Below are 19911 nucleotides of genomic sequence, written 5' to 3' on the forward strand. Positions count from 1 at the left end.
ATTTTAGTAAAGCTTGATCTCCCTGTCTACCTAAACACTGATTCACTTACAGCAAGCTTCATGTTAGCACTGGCCATATTAATACCCAATAAATCCAGAGGGTATTAGTTGCACATATTTTTGTATAAAAAGTGAACTGAGACTTGACTCAATCTACTGTTTTCCCCAGACAAGACAGCTGGTCACAGGTGAGTCCCAGAACTTACTGCAAAATGGAGAACTTACTTGTGGAATTGCTTATTTCTCAGAAGCTGGAAAGCAAATTAGAGCTTTCTGCAAGTGCTGTATAGGAAACCTATGCTTTTCAACTTGGCTTCTTTAATACGGTTAATATGCTATTATCATTATTATTAAGCAGTTGACCTGATAGACCAGTTTTCCTGGCTTCTGAAATAGATTTAATTTTAGCAAATGTGGGCAAACACAAGTAACTATATCTAAGAGGTGATAAAAACAAAGAAATAATTTTGTTGTATATTTTCCTTTGCTTTTAAAACCAAACTAATCTTTTAAAATGTTAGTGAATGGGTAACTATAACAATCACAATTACTTGCTTCAGAGTAATCACTTTAAAATAGTCAACAATAATACTCTACTTTTTAAGTCTGCTCTGCTTAAATAAATCATTATATTGCAGCTTTGAGCATAATGTGGTTTCCACTTTCACAAAAGAAAAAAATGATGGAGGAGGAATATTGTTCTATGGAAAAAAGTAAAGAAAAAGGAAGGAAAAATGTTTGCTGAAGCAAAATATGATTGGGAGGACAGGTGGACTAGTTACTTTTGGTTTGGTCAGCACCCATATGATTATAATTATTTGATTTCTCTGCTGATAATAGGACTTAATTGTTTGCTTCTCAGCCCAGGATGAAGTCAGTTCTGTTTTGCTCCCTTTTGTGTTGCTGGAGAGCAATCTGCTGTAGTGGCTGTGAGCTGATCAACATCACCATCGCAGTGGAGAAAGAGGAGTGTCGTTTCTGCATAAGCATCAACACCACTTGGTGTGCGGGCTACTGTTTCACCAGGGTAGGTCCTATGCTTTTCTGGAAGTGAGGGCTTTGAGGGGCCATCTGAGACAACCTCCAATGAGTCACCCTTTATTAATGCTTTATATATCCTAATGAACAGCCATCAGTCCTTAGTCAATAGTATCTATGTTGTGATTGGAGTTAATGAGCATGATGTCAGTTTGGGGCTTGAATTGGATTTAGGTGAATTTAGAAAAGGTTTAAAATCTATCTGATAATTTGGTATGTTACTAACTCTGCACTTCCAAAGAATTAATAAACAAAGTATCTCTATTCTAGATTTTACATGTAGAGAAATAAACATGGAAACATACATATTAAAATATGTATCAAAAAAACCTACGATTGTCCCCAAAAGGCAATTTCTGTAATTAAGGTCTTAGCTTAACCATAGAGATATTACTGAAACATGTTTCCAAGACACATAAAGACACAAAAGACCACATTATAAAAGTTCTTTTTAGACTTGCTTGGTTACAAAAGTCAATGAGCCACCTGAGAGCATAATCAATACTTGAAGACTATTGGAAGCAAACCACACCCTTCTTTATATTTTTGAGAAAACCAAAACAGAGAGACATTAAGTTACTAGCCTGAACTCGTGTACCTTCCTTGCATTAATCCAACTTAGGAAGCAATTTCCACTTGTTTTCTTTTCTTTTCCCCATAGCACCTGGCTATCTGCAGATTTTCATTCTATAAACTGAAATTGAAAATAGCAATTTTTCAATGAAATATACTTTATTCAATGGTAAATGAGTTTGATCAAACTCCACTTACTACACAAGTTATTGTATCTCTTGGGGATATATATTTGTTAGCATGATACTGAAATGAGTTAAGCAACAGCCCTAATTTCTCCCTGCTGTGCAAATATATTTTACACTAAAAAGTGATAGAACAAACATTGTTTGTCTGGATTAAAAAACATATGCAAACTATATATTCTTTGAAACTAAGTGCAAAGTATGCAACCTTTAAGAGGGGAAATGTCTATGAGCAGTAGAGTATTTAACATCTTTGAGAGCCTTTATAAACATGTTAAGATAAAAATTAGCATGCACATTATATCTTTCTGAGTTTTTAATAAATACATCTGGGTAACATATTTGGAAATATTTTTCTGAGAAATTAAACTGCAGTGTTTACAGTTTTAAGCTGCCATTAATATAGCTTCCAATTAAGTAAAAAAGTCAACTTAAGATTCTACATCATATTTCTCTTTACATCATATTTTCCATATTGAAATTCAAAGTCTTTACATTTTAAGTAGTAGTTAATATTTTGATATGGCTATGGGGATTATGAGAGAAGTGATATTTTCTCTAAGATTTCTAAAACAATCTGGAAATGTGGTACAGTACCTAAGTCATTTATGAGTTCATATATATAAATGGATAAATAAATGAGAGTGTGAAGTATTAAGTCCGTATGTCATTTTGACTAATCTGAATAGAAACTTTCAAAATGTTGTGACCTAACTCTCTCCTTCCTGAACTCCTCAGGATCTGGTGTATAAGGACCCAGCCAGGCCCAACACCCAGAAGACATGCACCTTCAAGGAGCTGGTGTACGAGACTGTGAGACTGCCCGGCTGTGCTCACCATGCAGACTCCCTGTACACATACCCAGTGGCCACCGAATGTCACTGTGGCAAGTGTGATAGTTACAGCACTGACTGTACTGTGCGAGGCCTGGGGCCCAGCTACTGCTCCTTCACCGAAATGAAAGAATGAAGAGCAATGATCATTTCAGTCCACCACCCTTGTCCTGAAGGACCAAGGCATGCAAAATGTCTGGGTGTCTGCATTGTGTCCAGGCTGCAGACCACAGGGCCAGGGGATCATCAGGCCTCACTGATCTCTGCTATACTGGCAGAAGGGGAAGGGGAGATCCAGGACTGAGGGTGCTGGACCCAGGACCCTGTCACCACTCAGACCTGCATCCTTAGGTTTGGTTCCAGAAGTTTAACTAATCTTAACTCACAGATTTCTGGGACTTTTCCTCTTCAATAATCTTAGGAATCCTCTCAGGCAATTCATTCCTTTTAGAGAGAGGACTAATGCAGAAGTCCAAAGGGAAGAAATAATGATAGGAGTGGATGAAAGAACTATATATAGTATGGTCTTTTTATAGATGTTGGGCCCTCAAGAGCAAAGTCAGCATCTTCTTCATGAATGTAGTCTCAATGCCTAATTCTCCCCCTCAAACTTAGTGAGAAACCCAATAATAGTTTCCTTAAGGAAATAAAATCAGACAGGTGAAAGGTAAGAAGATGCTGAAAGAAGCTGTTTGAGGCTGACTGATGAAGCTGCCCACAGCAATGACTATCCAAAGAAGTGGTAATGTGAGTTCCAACTTGACTCTTCTTGAGCACATGGACTTTTGAGACAGGCTAGATCCCTCTGAGTTGCTTGATGACAGTAACAGAGCTTGGGATTTCCAAGCTGTTAATACCAAGCTCTTTAGTGAAGGGAAAAAGCAAGAAATGTTAGTTTGAAACTGTAGAAATTAGTCCACATTTACTCATTAGTTTAAAAAATTGGTCAAATGCTGCTAAAATCCTGCAGCATTTGGAGTAAAGAAACACCTTTTTGGGATAAAGAAAAAAAAAAACTATCATGCTGCCTTCTCTAGGAACACTGTGTTTATAGGGAGGAAGGATTTGGAATTAGCTGTGAAAGCAATTTCAGCAATTTAATAAGTATATTTAACTTACCTAAAAATACATTTGTATAAAGAAATGGCTCTTTTTGAAAGAACTAAACACAACGGAGAAAAAAAACAACTGTTTTCTATGATCCTCTCTCTATTAAGTCTTCTCTTTTGGGTCTCCCAAATCTATGATTTCTTTCAAAAGGATATGTATTCAAACATTTCATAAACTGATTTTTTTTAAATGTTAATTCTCTTAGTTATGTGCACTTATTTCACATTTACGATGTTTAAATTTATTTGTCTTTTTTTAATAAAAATAATAGCTACAAGAGTTACTGATTTGGATTGTTTCATGTACAGACTGATAACTTACATGTATATATGTTTATAACATTCATAGAAAAACATATTTGAGTATAATTCCTAGTCCTTCTACAAATATTACCCATCTTTATCTTTGGAAATATTAAAAATAATATTTTTGCATTTTTAAAAGTATTTTGTCATTTAAACTTCCTTACATTTTTTGATGTAGTTGGGAAAAGCATAGAGAGAATCACAGAGTGGGCAGAAACATTGGAGTTTCTCTAGTTTATTTCTTAAATTTTTGAGATAGAAGAATTAAGGCTCAATGATGTTAAATGACCCAGACAAGATCATTCTTAGTACATTTGGGATGTTTTAACAGACTTTCTTAGATTGGGTAAGGTATAAACAATAGAAATTTACTGCTCATAGTCCTACATAGTGGGAAGTCCAAGATTAAGGCACCAGCAGATCTGATGTCTGGTGAGGGCCTAGTCTGCTCCAAAGAGTGTGACTTCTTGCTCCATACTCACATGATGGAAACAGAAGGGGGGCTCCCTCAAGCATCTTTGATAAGAACACCAATCCAATTCAGAAGGGCCCTTCTGTTATGACCCAATTATCCCCTGAAGTCTCCACCCCTTAATACCACCACAGTGAGGATTAGATTTCAACATATGAATTTTGAATGTACATAAACATGTATACTAAAGCAATCACAAATCTTGTTCACTGCAAAACCAGGATTTGAACACTGGCCTGATAAATCCTAATCTGTCTCTCCTTTGACTATTCTGTCATACTCAATCATTTTGGTAAGACTTGAAACAAAACTATATATATTGATAACCACATATGTTCATTCAAATCTGTGTGGCTTATAGCTATATTGCCTATAATATCTTGACACACAAAAATTAGGGCTATCTTTGCAAAGTTTGATATGATGCTTTAAATTATCACATAGCCATTTCCTTCTCTCTATAATTTTGGAAATCAAAATAATAAACTTTCCTATTAGAAACAGTACAGGGCAATGGCTCCAGAGTTAGGTTTTCTTGAAAAAGCTATTCAAATTCTCTGGATGTCAGTTTCCTCAACTGTAAGGTGGAAGTCATGCTGTTTCCTACTTGAGAGGGATGACTAAATGGTAGAATACATGTAAAGGACTTAAAAAAGAACTTTGCACTGTTAATCAGTTTAGATTCAAAAATAGTAAAAGTGCTTTATTTGCGGGCCTTAGAAATGGCAATTCAGCAGAGGTCTGAATCAGTGTTCTCAAAGGTGATAGGGAAAGTATGGATTTATGTTGGAAAAAAATTATTAAATTATTACAATCATATGTAATCCAATAGAAATGTCCATAAAACAAAAATCTGGTAACTTCCTGATGCTTATCTAGAGTCTCTGGGCACAAGGTAACTATCTGGTCATTCTAGAAATTTACAGGCAAAGGGTGGAAATGACAAAAGTTCACATTCTTATTTAGGAATCAGTTTAAAACTGCATAAGCCCAATGGCCTCCTCACTTTATTCAGAAAAACTCTTTCAAGTTGCTTTTATAATGAGTGTCCTTTTATTTTTGTAGCCCATGGCAATTTCTCAATAAATCTGAGCAATTATCCATTGAGGGAGACAAGGTGGCAAGATGGTAGGCTCAAGTTAAGAACAACCTATCTCAGACTTTTTCTGTTAATCATGGACAAGCTAGTTAACTATTCTGGGACCCCCTTTTCTCACTTTTAAAATGAAATGAAAATGGTAATTGTTCTACAGGGTTGTTGTAAAATTTTAAAAGATAGTACTTGTAAAGTACTTAGGATCCCAACAGAGCTATTATCCTGATAGAGACAGACTGCTTTACAACTTAGAAAAAAGGTCAAAGTCAAAATGGTAGGAAGAAGTAAAAGTTTCTGCCTGAGGAGCCCCAGCCAAATTGAAGTTCCATCCTTTCTGAAGCAGCAAAAATGAAAACCTGTGAGCTCTCCAGGTCTATGCCAATAAAAGGTGAAATCCCAATGGAAACAATTTTAGTTGAAATCTATATTATTTCTTCTCATGAGAATCTCTTCTGGCTCAGGGTAGTCCTCACATTGCTGCAAAAAATTAAATTTAACCAGAGCTTTGAGCATCACTGTTAACAAATAGATTCCATCACTGTTTTCAGGATAAAATCCTAATCCTGTGATGACACATGAGGCCTGTCATGGTCTGAGCTCTGATTACCTCTCTAGCTTCTTATCTTTCTCTTCTTCTAACCCCAGAGTCCATTGAATGTGGAGACTGGTTATAAGATTTAAGGGAGGATTTTGTGTGTTCCATTCCTAGAATGCTTTAATCAGAATACCACGTCTTTCATCCTACAAGAGATTTGACTATGATTAGAAACTGGGTTAATCAATCAGCAGTAGTTGAATTCTTTAAAGTGAGGCCAGTACATAAGAGTAACAAACACTGAGTTTACGATAATGAAAAGAGAGAAACAGGAATATAATTGAGGAAATACACTGAGGGAGACTCAAACTATATCTGCAGTGTTTCATTTCTTAACATAAATCTGAGTTACAAATATTAAATATTGTTAAAATATATAAAACTGGAAGAAGGCTATGCAGGAGTTAATTATATTCTTGTAGGCATGTGAAATGCTTGCTTGTTAACAACTGAAAGGCATCCTTATACACAACCTGCTTTTATGTCTATTATCAGAAAAGTTTGAGACTAGTCTAAAGTGACACAGTGTGCAGAGTCACAGTCATTGATAGGCATTTAGTGATTGAGACAATGATTTCAGTCCTCTTACCAAGCTATGTGCCTACTTTCTGGTTATAAACCTGGACTACATTTCCCAGAGATCCTTGCAATCAAGTGTATCTGTGTTCTTGTCAAAGGAATTTGAGCAGAAGTACTATAAGAAATTTTCACACTTGGCCCATAAAACCCTTCCATAAGTAAATATGTACTCTCTCCTTTTATCAGCAGGATGTCAACATCCAGGATGATCTTGAAAGTTTTGTGGTGATGATAACAAAACCACTATCATCCCTGAATGTCTATCTGGAGCAGAGAGCAGGTACAGAGCCTCAGTACCAATAATCACTTATAGCAGACTGGAATGTACTTTATACAACAGCAAAGTAAACTTCTAGTGAATTGAGTCACTAATATTGGTGATTTTGTTAGATAACTTATCTTTTTAGTTCATAGGTTACCAGACCATGAGAAACTACATCCAAACATTATGGAGAAAACTGAGGGTCATCAGGAGATCAAGGGGCTGGCACTGACTTCAGGGAAGGGAAGAATTGGTTCTGCATGAGGGAGAAAGATGAAACTTATTTGTCCTCAGTCGTTTGGACTGGGACTAAGATTATTATGTGTTCACCAAAGCCCTTTTTCTGTTTTTCCTGGGGCATAGATAATCTATACTTCCCGGCCTGACTTGTGGAAAGGTTTGATAATGACACTGAATTCTATCAATGGAAGGTTATCAGGAATTATGTGTGCTACCCTTAGGTTGGGCTCATAAAACTCTCCCACGGGTGAATCATACTTTTTTCCCTGCCCAGCCAATTCAGGATCTCTGCTTAAAGCAACCTTGGAAGCCATGTGTAGCAGATGATTCCTGAATGACCAAAGAACACACACACGCACCTGTTCCCTCTGATAGGATTTAAGCAAGACATAAACTTATCTTTTGCTAAGTCACTGACTCACTGGGGATTTTTTATAGCTGATAATTCTACCTTAACTAATGCAAGGATCCACAGTATTCAATGAAATTAAATGTAATGTTTCAGACCAATCCACATGGACAAAGTAAAAAAATAGGTATTTAATAACATTAACATATCTAGATCACAAGCTTCTATTCAAAATGAAAATATGTTAATTACTTTTAACTTTAATTTTCATTTTGAGCTTTTGTGTGTGAGAGAGAGGGCAAGGGAAAGGGAAAAGGGAAGATGAGGAGAGGAACATAAAGGAGAGGAGAGAAGAGAAGCAAAGCGGAGAAAGTGAAGCGGTCTAGGGACTTCTTATGACTTCAGAGTTTGTGTACCAGCTGCCATCCTCCAGTGTTTCTTCCCAGGCTTCCATCATGAGGGTCCATGTAGAAGTAGACCACTTGGGAATATTTGACTGGACTTACATTTTGATTCTCAGTTCAGCAATCAAGCTTTAATGAAACCAGGAACTCACATCACACTAGGATAAATATTAACTTTCCAAACAGAATTATTGCAAAACCTCAACCCATCTATAGAAACAGAGGGTGACAGGTTATACCGACTAGCCAAATACCAGATATTAGCTCCAGGGGGAGTAGTGGAAGTACAGAGGCAGTAAGAAAGAAATGGAGGTATTAAGCAAGAAATCTTCAAAGGCTCTTTATATTAAGTGTATCCATTTTCATCTTCATATAATTTTGCAAAATCTAAATCAAAAGTCTTTATTTCCTCAACACTTCATTCTCACTCCCCAATACAGATGTTGAAAAATTCAACAAACATTATTAATAACAAAACAATCTGAGCCACTCTGAAACAACGTGTATACTAATGATATAAAGTCTGTATATAGAATATAGTCTCAATGAAGACATTGGTATTTAAATAATCAGCTCAGACTACATGATGAAAATAATAAATAACTGTACAGACCAATTGAAATAATAGTAGATGGTGCATTTAGGAAGCCAGTTGTCCTTAAAATAATTAGAAAAAAAATGTATGTCAACATAAGTAAGCACTGAAGACTGGTGGTATGATTTTCACTGTGTGCAGTGAAATCAGAACCAGTGGTGAAAGTTACAACACTCCTCCAATCCAGTGGCAACAGACTTCAAGATTCTTTATCATAGAATTGGAACTGACACCAGAACACCCAAAGAGATCGAGGTACTCATCTTGCCTAGGGGCCTCCTAATCTCACTTAGCATTTCTCTTCCTCTTTTCAAGTAGTTCCAATCTCCTCAGAATGACCATGGCAATTAATTATGGGTCCCTTTCAGTACTAGACTCCAACATGAATTACAACTTCTTTTTGAGACTCTTAGCTTAAATTTCCAAAAGATGGGGTTTGACTGACTGAAAAGAATAGAACAACAACAACAAAAACCTCCTTGGGCAGAATTCTTTACAAATAGACATTCCTAAGGTAGGTTTTCCTTTCAGACTCCAGAATTATTGAAACAGTGAAACAACATTTCCAAATCTACTTCTCTGCTTTAAAGCTGCAGGGAACTTTAGCTAGCTTCTTGACTTTTAGCTTCCTCAGGTGTGTGTCAGATATCAGTCACTCCATCCAGCAGCTCTAGGGGCTATATAAGAAGCTCTGAATAGTCCCCGTGAAGCCTCCCTTTCTTGAACTTGACACAGCAGCACAGATCTCTCTACCTTGCTTCTTTACCAATGGAGTATAGGGTGAGAATTTCATTCAAGCTTCTCCAAAGTATTCCTCTTCCTCTAATTTCTAAATATCTACACTTTTTAATCAATTCATGAGGGTTTGCTTTGCTAAGAATTTTTTGGTCATCTACTCTGAAATTTCTAACTGATGTCTAGCTCAAGGTTCGTTTTTGATAGCTGAATTCTATTACTATTTAATGTCTTGAAACTTCCATGTTTAACATCCTGTTATGTTTCTAAAACATTGTGAGAAATCAATTGATCAAAAATGAAAGAAAACATTATGCTCATGAGTTTTATTTGTATTTTTCATGTTTCTAAGACCTTAGATCAAACCACAGACCATTTGTTAGTTATCTATCCTTGATGGACCCAGAAGAAATGTAGTGTGGAGTGCCAGTCCATGATACACTCAGGAAGCTGAAATGGAAATGACCTCTAGATAGACACAGTCACTGTGAGATGACTGCATCTCCACTCAAATGCAATTTCACCATCTACTGAATTACATTTTCCTCCTCCAGTTCACAAAACATCACCTTCAGAATGCTGTCTCAGAATTTAATTTTCCTCTGGACAAAATGTTACATTCTGATTCTGCCTTGAGCATGTTTTATGTCCTTTTTTATTTTCTTAAATAAAAGTTGTGACAAAGACAAATGAACAGAAGCTGCAAGGAGCCACATGGTATGATGAGTGAAAAAGGAAGAAGGAGACAAAGCGCATTGGGGAATTGTCCTTAGCTTGCATTTTGTCCTTGTAACAAGAATGCAAAATTGGGAGGTTTAAACAATAGGCATTTATTTTCTCACAACTCTAGAAGCTAGAAGTTCCAGATCAAGGTGACAACTGACTCCGTTCCTAGTAAGAGCCCTTTTCCTGGCTTGCTACCACCTCTTTGTGCCAACACATGGCAGGGACAGGGGAGGGATGTGGCTTCAAGGTATAAATTTAAGGGGAGAGAACACAAAGATTCTGCCCATGATTATATCACCTACTGATTTCACATTATTTTGCTCCATATTGTGATAAAACTACCAGCTTTTACAGCTGAAATGGCTAAATATGAAAGCTCCACTGCACTTCTTCTGAATCACAGGCAATATTAAGCTCCTTAAATTTGAGCTTATGTAACCTGCTGTGTTAGGCAGAATGACCCCCTCAAAAAAAGACGTCATCACTCTGAACATTGAAATTTGTGAATATATTACCTTACTCTGCAAAAGGGACTTTGCACATGGGATTAACATTAAGGATCCTGACAGGGGGAGTTTATCCTGAGATGTGATCATAGAAGAAAGTCAGAGTGATAAACTGTGAGAAAAAATTAACCCACCTTGAAGACAGAAGAAGTGGACCAGAAATTAAGGAATATGGATGGTCTCTAGAAGTTGGAAGAAGAAAGAAAACTGATTCTCCCCTAAAAAAAAACACAATGGTTATATGATTTTAGCCTATTGAGACCAATGTTGGGCCTCTAATGTACATAACAGTAATATAATTAGAGTTGCCTTAAGATGCCAAACTTGTAATTATTTGTAATGACAATAACAGAAAAAGAATTTACCTGTCAAAATTTTTCATTTTCCTCCCAACTAAGTGTGCCCAGCTCACTTTCCTCCCAACTATGGATCCCAGTCAGAATCCATAGCCCAAATCTTTGCCTTGGATGGAATGTGCCTCCAGCTATATCCTAACATCACTAGCTAAACACATTATACACTAACTCAATCAGATCTGCTGATGGGCTGCATACATAATTCTATTATAGCTTTCAAGAGAAACAGACTGCTGGGGTTGGTAAAAACTCAAAGATTAGGATGTTTCCAAGAGACACCTTAATGTGTGTTTCTGAGGCTAAGTCCTCTAAACTACAAAGACTATAACACTCTTTGAGGACAGGGACTACTTCTTGTTTGTAATTCCATTTCAGAACTTAAAACTTCAGTTCTTGTCATATGGTAGGTACTCAAGAGACACCTGTTGAATATTTAGTTCACAGACTGTGATAGAAATTTGACAGGCTAAGCATTAAAGAACTTAATTATTTATCATTCTCAACATTGTTTTGTTGTAAATAAAGCTACTATATTTGCTATGGACTTTTTTCTTCAGTTTACAAGGGCTAGAAGGCCAAAAAATGAGAGAATTACACACATAATTAAGGAGAACGAGTATAGTGGCAGCTTCAAGTACTTTTAAGTCAGGGTACTTCTCACATTAGGTCCTCAGGATTTTCTTCTTTGTTTGGAAAAATGATTCCTGAACTAAAATTAAAAATAAAAATATAAATTAATAAGCTAGGTAATCTTGATGATTCTAAGAGAATGTTACTCACCCATGGGAAACATTAAAATGTGTTCCCACCTACATATCTAAGATCTCTCCAAAGATACACCCACAAAATAGAATTTGTCATATCCAGTCTTGCAGATACTCATCTCCCACACTTAAAGTCAGCAGATGTAGAAAATTACTTAAGGTAGATCATTGTAATATAAATTTGAGTATATCATGGATGGAATTATCTCACTTCATCCCTCTCCCTTAGACTTACCAAGAATGGAAACTCTGTCAAATGTTCTATTACTAACATTCTATAGTATAACCAGGTATTTTACTGAGTAGAGTATAATGAATACATTTTCCAAACTGAAAGTTGACTCAAAATATATTACTTTAGCCACTGCCTTCAAGATCAATATGATTGTGTGTTTCTTTCTCAAGAATTTGAACAGAAATCATATCTTCTTGCAAATATTAAGACTGTTCATTTTGCTAAACAACTGTAGTATTACTTTAAATGCAAGATCCAGTCTGGTGCACCTATTTTAAATATTATAGTGTTAGAATTCTGGGATGTATATTTATGTTTTATGGAACTAGACCTGGCCAGGAAATCTAGACTATAAGACCATTTATCAAAAGGAAGAGTTGAATGGATGGGGAAGAAAGCAGACAAAATATGACACTTCTTTCTGATCCATAACAATTTCATATATAATTGCATTTAAAATAAAACTTAACAAACAAAGTAATACACAGTAAAAAAATAAATCAAATGTTAGATTGAAGATATCATTCTGTTTCAAATATTTGCTATTAACTTTTATTTGAGTTCTTAGGCATTTTGTGCATTTTCTCTTTTTATATTCATTCATTTCAGCATTCTGGCCAGCTCAGTACTTGGTATACTTATTAAGACTTATTTTGTCTTGCCAAATGACATCCCAGGAGAATGGACCTTTTATCCTACTCACTTGAAACAATGCCATCTGAAAAATAACTTCAATAGTTCCAAAAGTCAAATCTTTTAAAAGAAATATATTTGTGAAAGAAACATGGTAACTGGAATATATAACCACTGATCCTAATAAGCAAGTATTTTATTATATAACTGTTGCCTAGTGGAATGGGAGATGAGAATTTGGGCTCACTTAAAAATTACATTAAGAAAAGTTTAGAGGTTTCAGAAACATGACAAGCAAATGAGCAATTGAATTTGTTATGGAAAAGGTAATTATATGTGACAAGATGTAATTTGCAAGGTAAGACCAGAAAAGCAAGCCAGGATATCTTACTTCCAGCAGGGACCAAGTCAAGTGAATTCAATGATGATAAACCAATGATGGCTAATCCACTTTAGATGAAAACTGTTTTTAAAACAAATATCTTTTGCTGTATTTTCAAAATCTGTAGATCTTTTCTATGTCTTCTATAGCTGATTTTTAAATAAATGTTTCATCTATTTCAGAATGTCAAGATTAGTTTTGATAGAACCTTGATTTCACAGCAACAATTATCCATAATAATTTTTGCTTACATAATCTATAAGCAAACTGAAAAATCCTCAGATTGAAGGCACTATAACCAACATATTGACATACTGAAATACATGTAAGATAAGCAATGATTCAATGATGGCAAAAACTAAAAGTATGTCAAAATGACATTGTAACATTCATTTAATAATCAATAAGAATGTTGCTATTCAGTAAGAAAATTATTACAGAAATTTAAACCTACAGTACACTATCTAGGAATAATCAAAAGATCACAATTATAAATATTCCCACTTCAAATTGCAAGTGGTTATTGGAAAACTACAACATACTCTAAACTATAGTATGGACATTGAGAAGTATAAGGTCAATCTGACCTTCAGTGAATTTATAATCTAGCAATTTTACAAGTAAAACTTAATCACTATGGTGATTCAACTGACCCATCATCCATTGGATTGCTTTTGTACCTTTGGGAAAAATCAGTTGAACATATTTGTATGGGTCTCCTTCTGAGGTTTCTATTTTATTCTATTGGTCTAACTCTCTGCAAATACCACATTATCTTGTGGCTATTTAGTAAAGCTTAATGTCATGTCTCTTTTTGTCTCTACTAATGTTCTTTGTTCTGAAGTCTATTTTATTGCATATAATATGGACAGAACTGCTTTGTTGATTATTATTTCCATATCATATTACTTAGTATCCTTTTACCTTCAACCTCTTCATGATGTTGAGTTATAATTAGCACATATTTTGGTCATTTTTAATGCATATTTATGTGGGATGGGACAGAATCTTGGAAGAATTGGGAGGAATGATCCCACTAGCCACTTTTTGTTGATCAGAAAATAAGAATGCAAAATGGTATAGATTCATTTCTTCCTGCTAAGCACAACTATAAAACTTAAGAGAGGACCAGGGGCCAGGAGAGTGGTGCACACATGCAAACCCAAACTACTCAGAAGGGAGCAGTAAGAAGATCATGGTCCAAGGTCAGCCCACACAAAGTTAGTGGCGACCCTAACTGAAAAACAAACTAAAAACAGAAGGACGTAGGAATGTGGTTCAAATGGTAGAGTGCATGTATTTCAAGTACAAAGCGTGAGTTCAAGCCTAGTTACCACAAAAAGAAAAGAAGAAAGAAAAAGAAAAAAAAATGACCAAAGGAGAACTCTGAACAGTGGTCAAAAAGAAAATGATTTCATATGGTATCCTCGGATTAGTGAACAATTCAGTAACAGGCATCTTATATCACTTTACCCAACAGAAGAAGGCAACCCACACCAATATTTACCAACCTCAAACCTAGGTAGAATTATTTTTCCCCAATGATCAAACCCAGGCCCTCTGACAACATCAGATTAGCCCAACACCAGCATGTTAATTGGGAATACTTCTTGTTTTCTGATCCACAAATGTGGCCAGATGGATCATTCCTCTCTATCTTCTACCACTCCCTCCCATCCCACATTAAGTATGCATTCAAAAATAACCAAACATGCTAATTAGATTTCAACAACATAAGTAGGTCGAAGATAAAAGTATACTAAATAGTACACTATAGAAACAATAATAAAAAACATAAGCAGTTCTGCCAGGTACCAGTAGCTCACATCTGTAATCCTGGCTCTTTGGGAGATTGAGTTTTGGAAGACTGCCATTCGAGGCCAGCCCAGATAAATAGCTCATGAAACTCTTATCTCCAAAATAATAAGAGCAAAATGTATTGGAGGTGTGGCTCAAATGGTAGTGCACCTACTTTGTAAGCACAAAACCCTGAATTCAAACCCAGGTTCCCCACCCAAAAAAAAGAAAACAGTTGTGCCCATGTTATATGTGATAAAATAGACTTTGAAGCAAAGAAAATTACTAGAGACAAAGAAATGAATGATATTAAGCTTACTAAATAGTTACGGTAATCAAGATAATGTGGTATTTGCAGAGAGATATACAGATAGATCAATAGAGTAAAATAAAAACCTCAGAAGTAGATACATACAAACGTGTTCAACATATTTTTCGAAAAGGCGTAAAAGCAATCCAATGGAGAAAGGGTAGCCTTTCAACCAATGGTGCTCGGTCAATTCAACACTCATAGGTAAAAATACAATAAATGTCCACTTAATCCACATACTTCTGAAAATTAACTCAAAATGAACCGTGGAATTAAATATAAATTTTATAGTACATATTTATATCCGCGACAAGGAGATCTCCCACTGGAGGTACCTAGGCTAGGAATGCAGGTATTTGTACAAGTATGGTTGGTCCACAGAAGCTTTGACTCCAACTCCCCTCAGAGAATTGCAACACATTGGCTGTACACTGATTCTGATGTGAGGAAGGAAGCTTGGCCAAAGCCTGTAATTCTCTATAACTGGGTCTAAACAACCAAACATAGGATTCTAACCTGGAGCTAGACTCCTCCGATCATAAGAGAACATCTTCAGATCTAGAGATAAGCAAAATTTCTTAGATGACACTAAGACTACAGTACAAAAAGGAAAATTTGTAAATTGTTTGTCAGGTAAAAATGCTTCACTTTGCAAAAATGATTTAATAGATCAGGAGAAAATATTTGCAAATCAAGTATCTGATGATAAACTTCTATCTAAAATATAGGAAGAATGCTCAAAACTCAATAAAAAAAATAAAGAATGGGCATAAGACTTTAACAGACACTTCACAAAAGTACATCTACAGATGGCAAACAGGCACTTCAAAAGATTTTTGACATCATTAGGTATTAAGGCAATGCTAATTAAAACTATAAGGAGATATCACTATATCTATACAGATACATCTATCAGAATGGCTAAAATACAAAATGATGACAATGCCAAATGCTGACAAGCAATTGGGGATTATTCATACATCATTGGTGGGAATATAAAATTGTACAGCCTCTCTGGAAAATAATTTACCAGTTTCTTATATCTAAACATGCAATTACCACATTACCCAGCAATTGTACTCCTGGCCATTTGTCCCAGAAAAATAAAAACTTATTTTCACACAAAAACCTATACATGAATTTCAAAGCAGCTTTACTCATATTAGCCAGCTTTCGTTCAGAAAGCAATTGTTAAGCAAACTAAGGACATAGAGGACATGCAGGCTAAGTATTACTAATGTTACTAACATAGTAATAAAAGAAAAAAATTAATAACACATTCCACAACTTGGATGACTTGCCAGGGAGTTATGCAAAATGAAAAAGGCCAATTTCAAAAGGTTACATAGTATACGAATACATTTAAACAGCATTTTTTAAATGAAAAATATTTTGAGATAGAGATCACACTAGTGGTAAGAGTAATGATAACAAAAGGAAGGCAGGTGTTATTATAAAAAAACAACGTGAAGAATCTTTATGGTATTAGCAAGTGATGAGCATCTTAACAGCAGAAAATGTTCACATACGATAAAATTGCATAGACACAAACACCACATACAAAAATATGTGAGTACAATGATATGAGTAAGGTAGGTGAATTGCATCAATATCAGTATCCTGGTTGTGCTATGATGTTATACTTTTGCAAAATGTTATCATTAAAGAAACAAGGAAGAGTGTGTAGAAGATCTCTCTGTACTATTTCACATGCTTGCATGTAAATCTGCAGTTATCTCAAAAAATTTCTCCAAAAATATCATTGATTAATATATGGTAATAAAAACTTTTGAAAAGGCTATCATTGATTCTTGCTACAAACCACATATTTTTACTCAAGGCAATTGTTTGTCATAACCACTCTTAATGCACTTGAGAAGTACTGACTTACAGAAATTGAACAGCCTTACTAGACTATCTTTGTTCTATATAAAGTCTTATCAATATCTAGTTTCCCTTCCTCAGAGTCAGGTTTTGCCATAAGACTAGTTTTGGTGAATAGAAGATATAAGGAAGTGCCATGTGCCACTTCTAGGCAGAACCTTTATGAGCCTAAGTATGCATTGATATCCCTTTCTCTATGCCCTAGCAGTCACCAATGTTTCAGGTACTGGCTGACTATCAGGTAGCAGCTGTTCTGTCAGCTTGAGTCTAAGACTGGGGGAAAAGATGTTTTGGATAATGGATGGAATTGGAGAACATCATTCTGAGTGAGGTTAGCCTGGCCCAAAAGACCAAAAATCGTATGTTCTTCCTCATATGTGGACATTAAATCAAGGGCAAACACAACAATGGGATTGGACTTTGAGCACATGATAAAAGCGAGAGCACACAAGGGAGGGGTGAGGATAGGTAAGACACCTAAAAAACTAGCTAGCATTTGTTGCCCTCAACGCAGAGAAACTAAAGCAGATACCTTAAAAGCAACTGAGGCCAATAGGAAAAGGGGACCAGGAACTAGAGAAAAGGTTAGATCAAAAAGAATTAACCTAGAAGGTAACACACATGCACAGGAAGTCAATGCCCTGTATAGCTATCCTTATCTCAACCAGCAAAAACCCTTGTTCCTTCCTATTATTGCTTATACTCTCTCTACAACAAAATTAGAAATAAGGGCAAAATAGTTTCTGCTGGGTATTGAGGGGGTGGGGGGAGAGGGAGGGGGTGGAGTAGGTGGTAAGGGAGGGGGTGGGGGCAGGGGGGAGAAATGACCCAAGCTTTGTATGCACATATGAATAATAAAAAGAAAAAGAAAAGATGTTTTGGATAGAGATCGCAGTTGACCCATGATGGCTATTTAGGATAAGCAAGATATAAAATTGATTGTTTCGAGCCTTGAAATAAAGGAGCTCTTCACTACTAAAATATAACTGAACCTATTTTGACTGGTGTATAGTCCAACACTCACTGTAGCAACTAAAGCCAAGAGCCAGAGGAGTTGTATCCTGTGACACTCAGGAAGTTGATGACAGAGACAATGCTACAACCCAGATCGCAAGAGTCCAAGGCTCTGCCACTCCCTAATACACATTTTGTTAGTGAGTTTTAAGATAGTTTGTTCATAAGAATAAAATTAAACTACAAATAAAACTTCTGTATCAAATTACTTTGCAGATTGAAAAGCCAAAAGTGAAAGGGTAACTTTTTTTAAAGTAGGCTGAAAGAAAAATACTGGCATTTCTAATTTTATCATACAGATCTGAATCAGCAGCCCATCATTCAAAGGGGGAAAATACAGGCAGATGAGTCACACTGAAGAAATGCTTGATATTTGAAAATTCTAATGTCAACAAGCTACATGATATGAGAAATGAGAGTCACTGGCTCTACCCTTTTGAGCATTTCTACAAAATGAATCAAAAGCAAATACCAAATCCAGAGATTTATTAATCTCTAAGATGTTTGGTTAATTCTGCAAAGAGATGCCTCTGTAGTGGTCATGAATATTTGTGGAGTTAGAAGGGAATTTGTGAAAGTAAGTAGCACATTTTCTTTTAAGGAAAGGATTGTTTTACTTAGTGTGATTTTCCTGAATATACTAAGAACCTGAGAGATTTCTCATGGTGTACGTTAAATTCCAAATTTGATTTAAAGAAGAAAAATATCTAATGGCTAAACCTATTCCAGAATCATTTAAGAAAAGAGCCCTCCATCCTCATTTGGTACATGTCACACCGGAAGAAAGACTTCATGCACTTCTCTGACTGCACGACAGAACCTTTTAAAAACTGCCAGTCACCCAGTCACTCAGGCATTTAGTCTTTTCACAAATAGCCTGCTATAAACAGTGAGCAGCTCAAGGGGGAAAAATATGTAACTAAGATTCTCTAAGGGGAAAACTTTATCCTATTCTCAATTTACTACTTCTTTTATTTCTTCTTGAAACTATGAGTTTTTCCTCTTTAAATTCTGACAATTAACTTATACACCTCATTGTAGAAAATTTGAAAAGATTAGTTAAGTGAAAAAGAACTCATGAAAACAAAGCATGTTTTTCTCTAATCCCACCATCTCAAGCACATACTAGAATGATTTTGCAAATTTTTGTCATTTTTCTGTACATGCTTCATATATATTTAAGGTGATAGTTTATTCATATTACTGAATCCTTCCTTTGTTTCAATGATCACTATGTCAAAAAATCGTCTCATATTATTAAAAAATTCACTGATAAACTTATTTTAGTAGGTTCCTCAAATTCTCTTGCATGGTAAACTATTTGTTTCCATAGTTCTCCAACGTAGTACATCCTTGTAAATTAATCCTTATAAGGCATCTGACTTCACTCAACTTTATTCATTGTTCTTTTCTGATTATTATTGATTTATCCCGAGTTTTAAAAATACATACTTACTAAGGCCCTTTTACTTCCAGCTGCCTTGCTTCTTCCTTAACTGGTTCTTTTCTATAACCTTGAACCAACTTTTTTCCATGTATACATGTCAACTTTGGATTCCAGCAAATGCCTTCTGGTTTCTGGTGCTCTCTGGTATAAGAGAGAGAGAGAGAGAGAGAGAGTCTCATATTCACAAAATAAATAAGCATATAGGTAATTGCCTGAATACAAATTGCTCTTTTTATTGCTGTGCATATTTAGCAGTAAATGTAGTGTGGTAAACATAGAAAAACAGTGAATTGAAATCGGGTTCTTCTTTTTTTTTTTTGCAGTATAGGGCTTGAACTCAGGGCCTACACCTTGAGACACTCCCAGCCCTTTTTTTGTGGTGGGTGTTTCCAAGATAGGGTCTTGTGAATTATTTTGCCCTGGCTGGCTTAGAACTACAATCTTCCTCCTGAGTCACTAGAATTATAGGCATGAGTCACCAGAGCC

The 19911-nt window shown here is 35.6% G+C and overlaps 1 protein-coding gene across 1 annotated transcript; it reads left to right on the top strand.

The window, feature by feature from the left end:
* The first annotated feature begins 726 nt into the window (after window positions 1–726).
* Fshb (follicle stimulating hormone subunit beta) lies at window positions 727–2765 on the top strand. Its single transcript, XM_020187017.2, has 2 exons — window positions 727–1027; window positions 2535–2765. The coding sequence occupies exons 1-2, from the start codon at window positions 869–871 to the stop codon at window positions 2763–2765; spliced, it is 390 nt and encodes a 129-aa protein (XP_020042606.1). The 5' UTR covers window positions 727–868.
* Window positions 2766–19911: the final 17146 nt, after the last annotated feature.

The sequence above is a fragment of the Castor canadensis genome, chromosome 1 (assembly GCF_047511655.1).
Source record: "Castor canadensis chromosome 1, mCasCan1.hap1v2, whole genome shotgun sequence".
In the NCBI taxonomy this organism is placed as follows: Eukaryota; Metazoa; Chordata; class Mammalia; order Rodentia; family Castoridae; genus Castor; species Castor canadensis.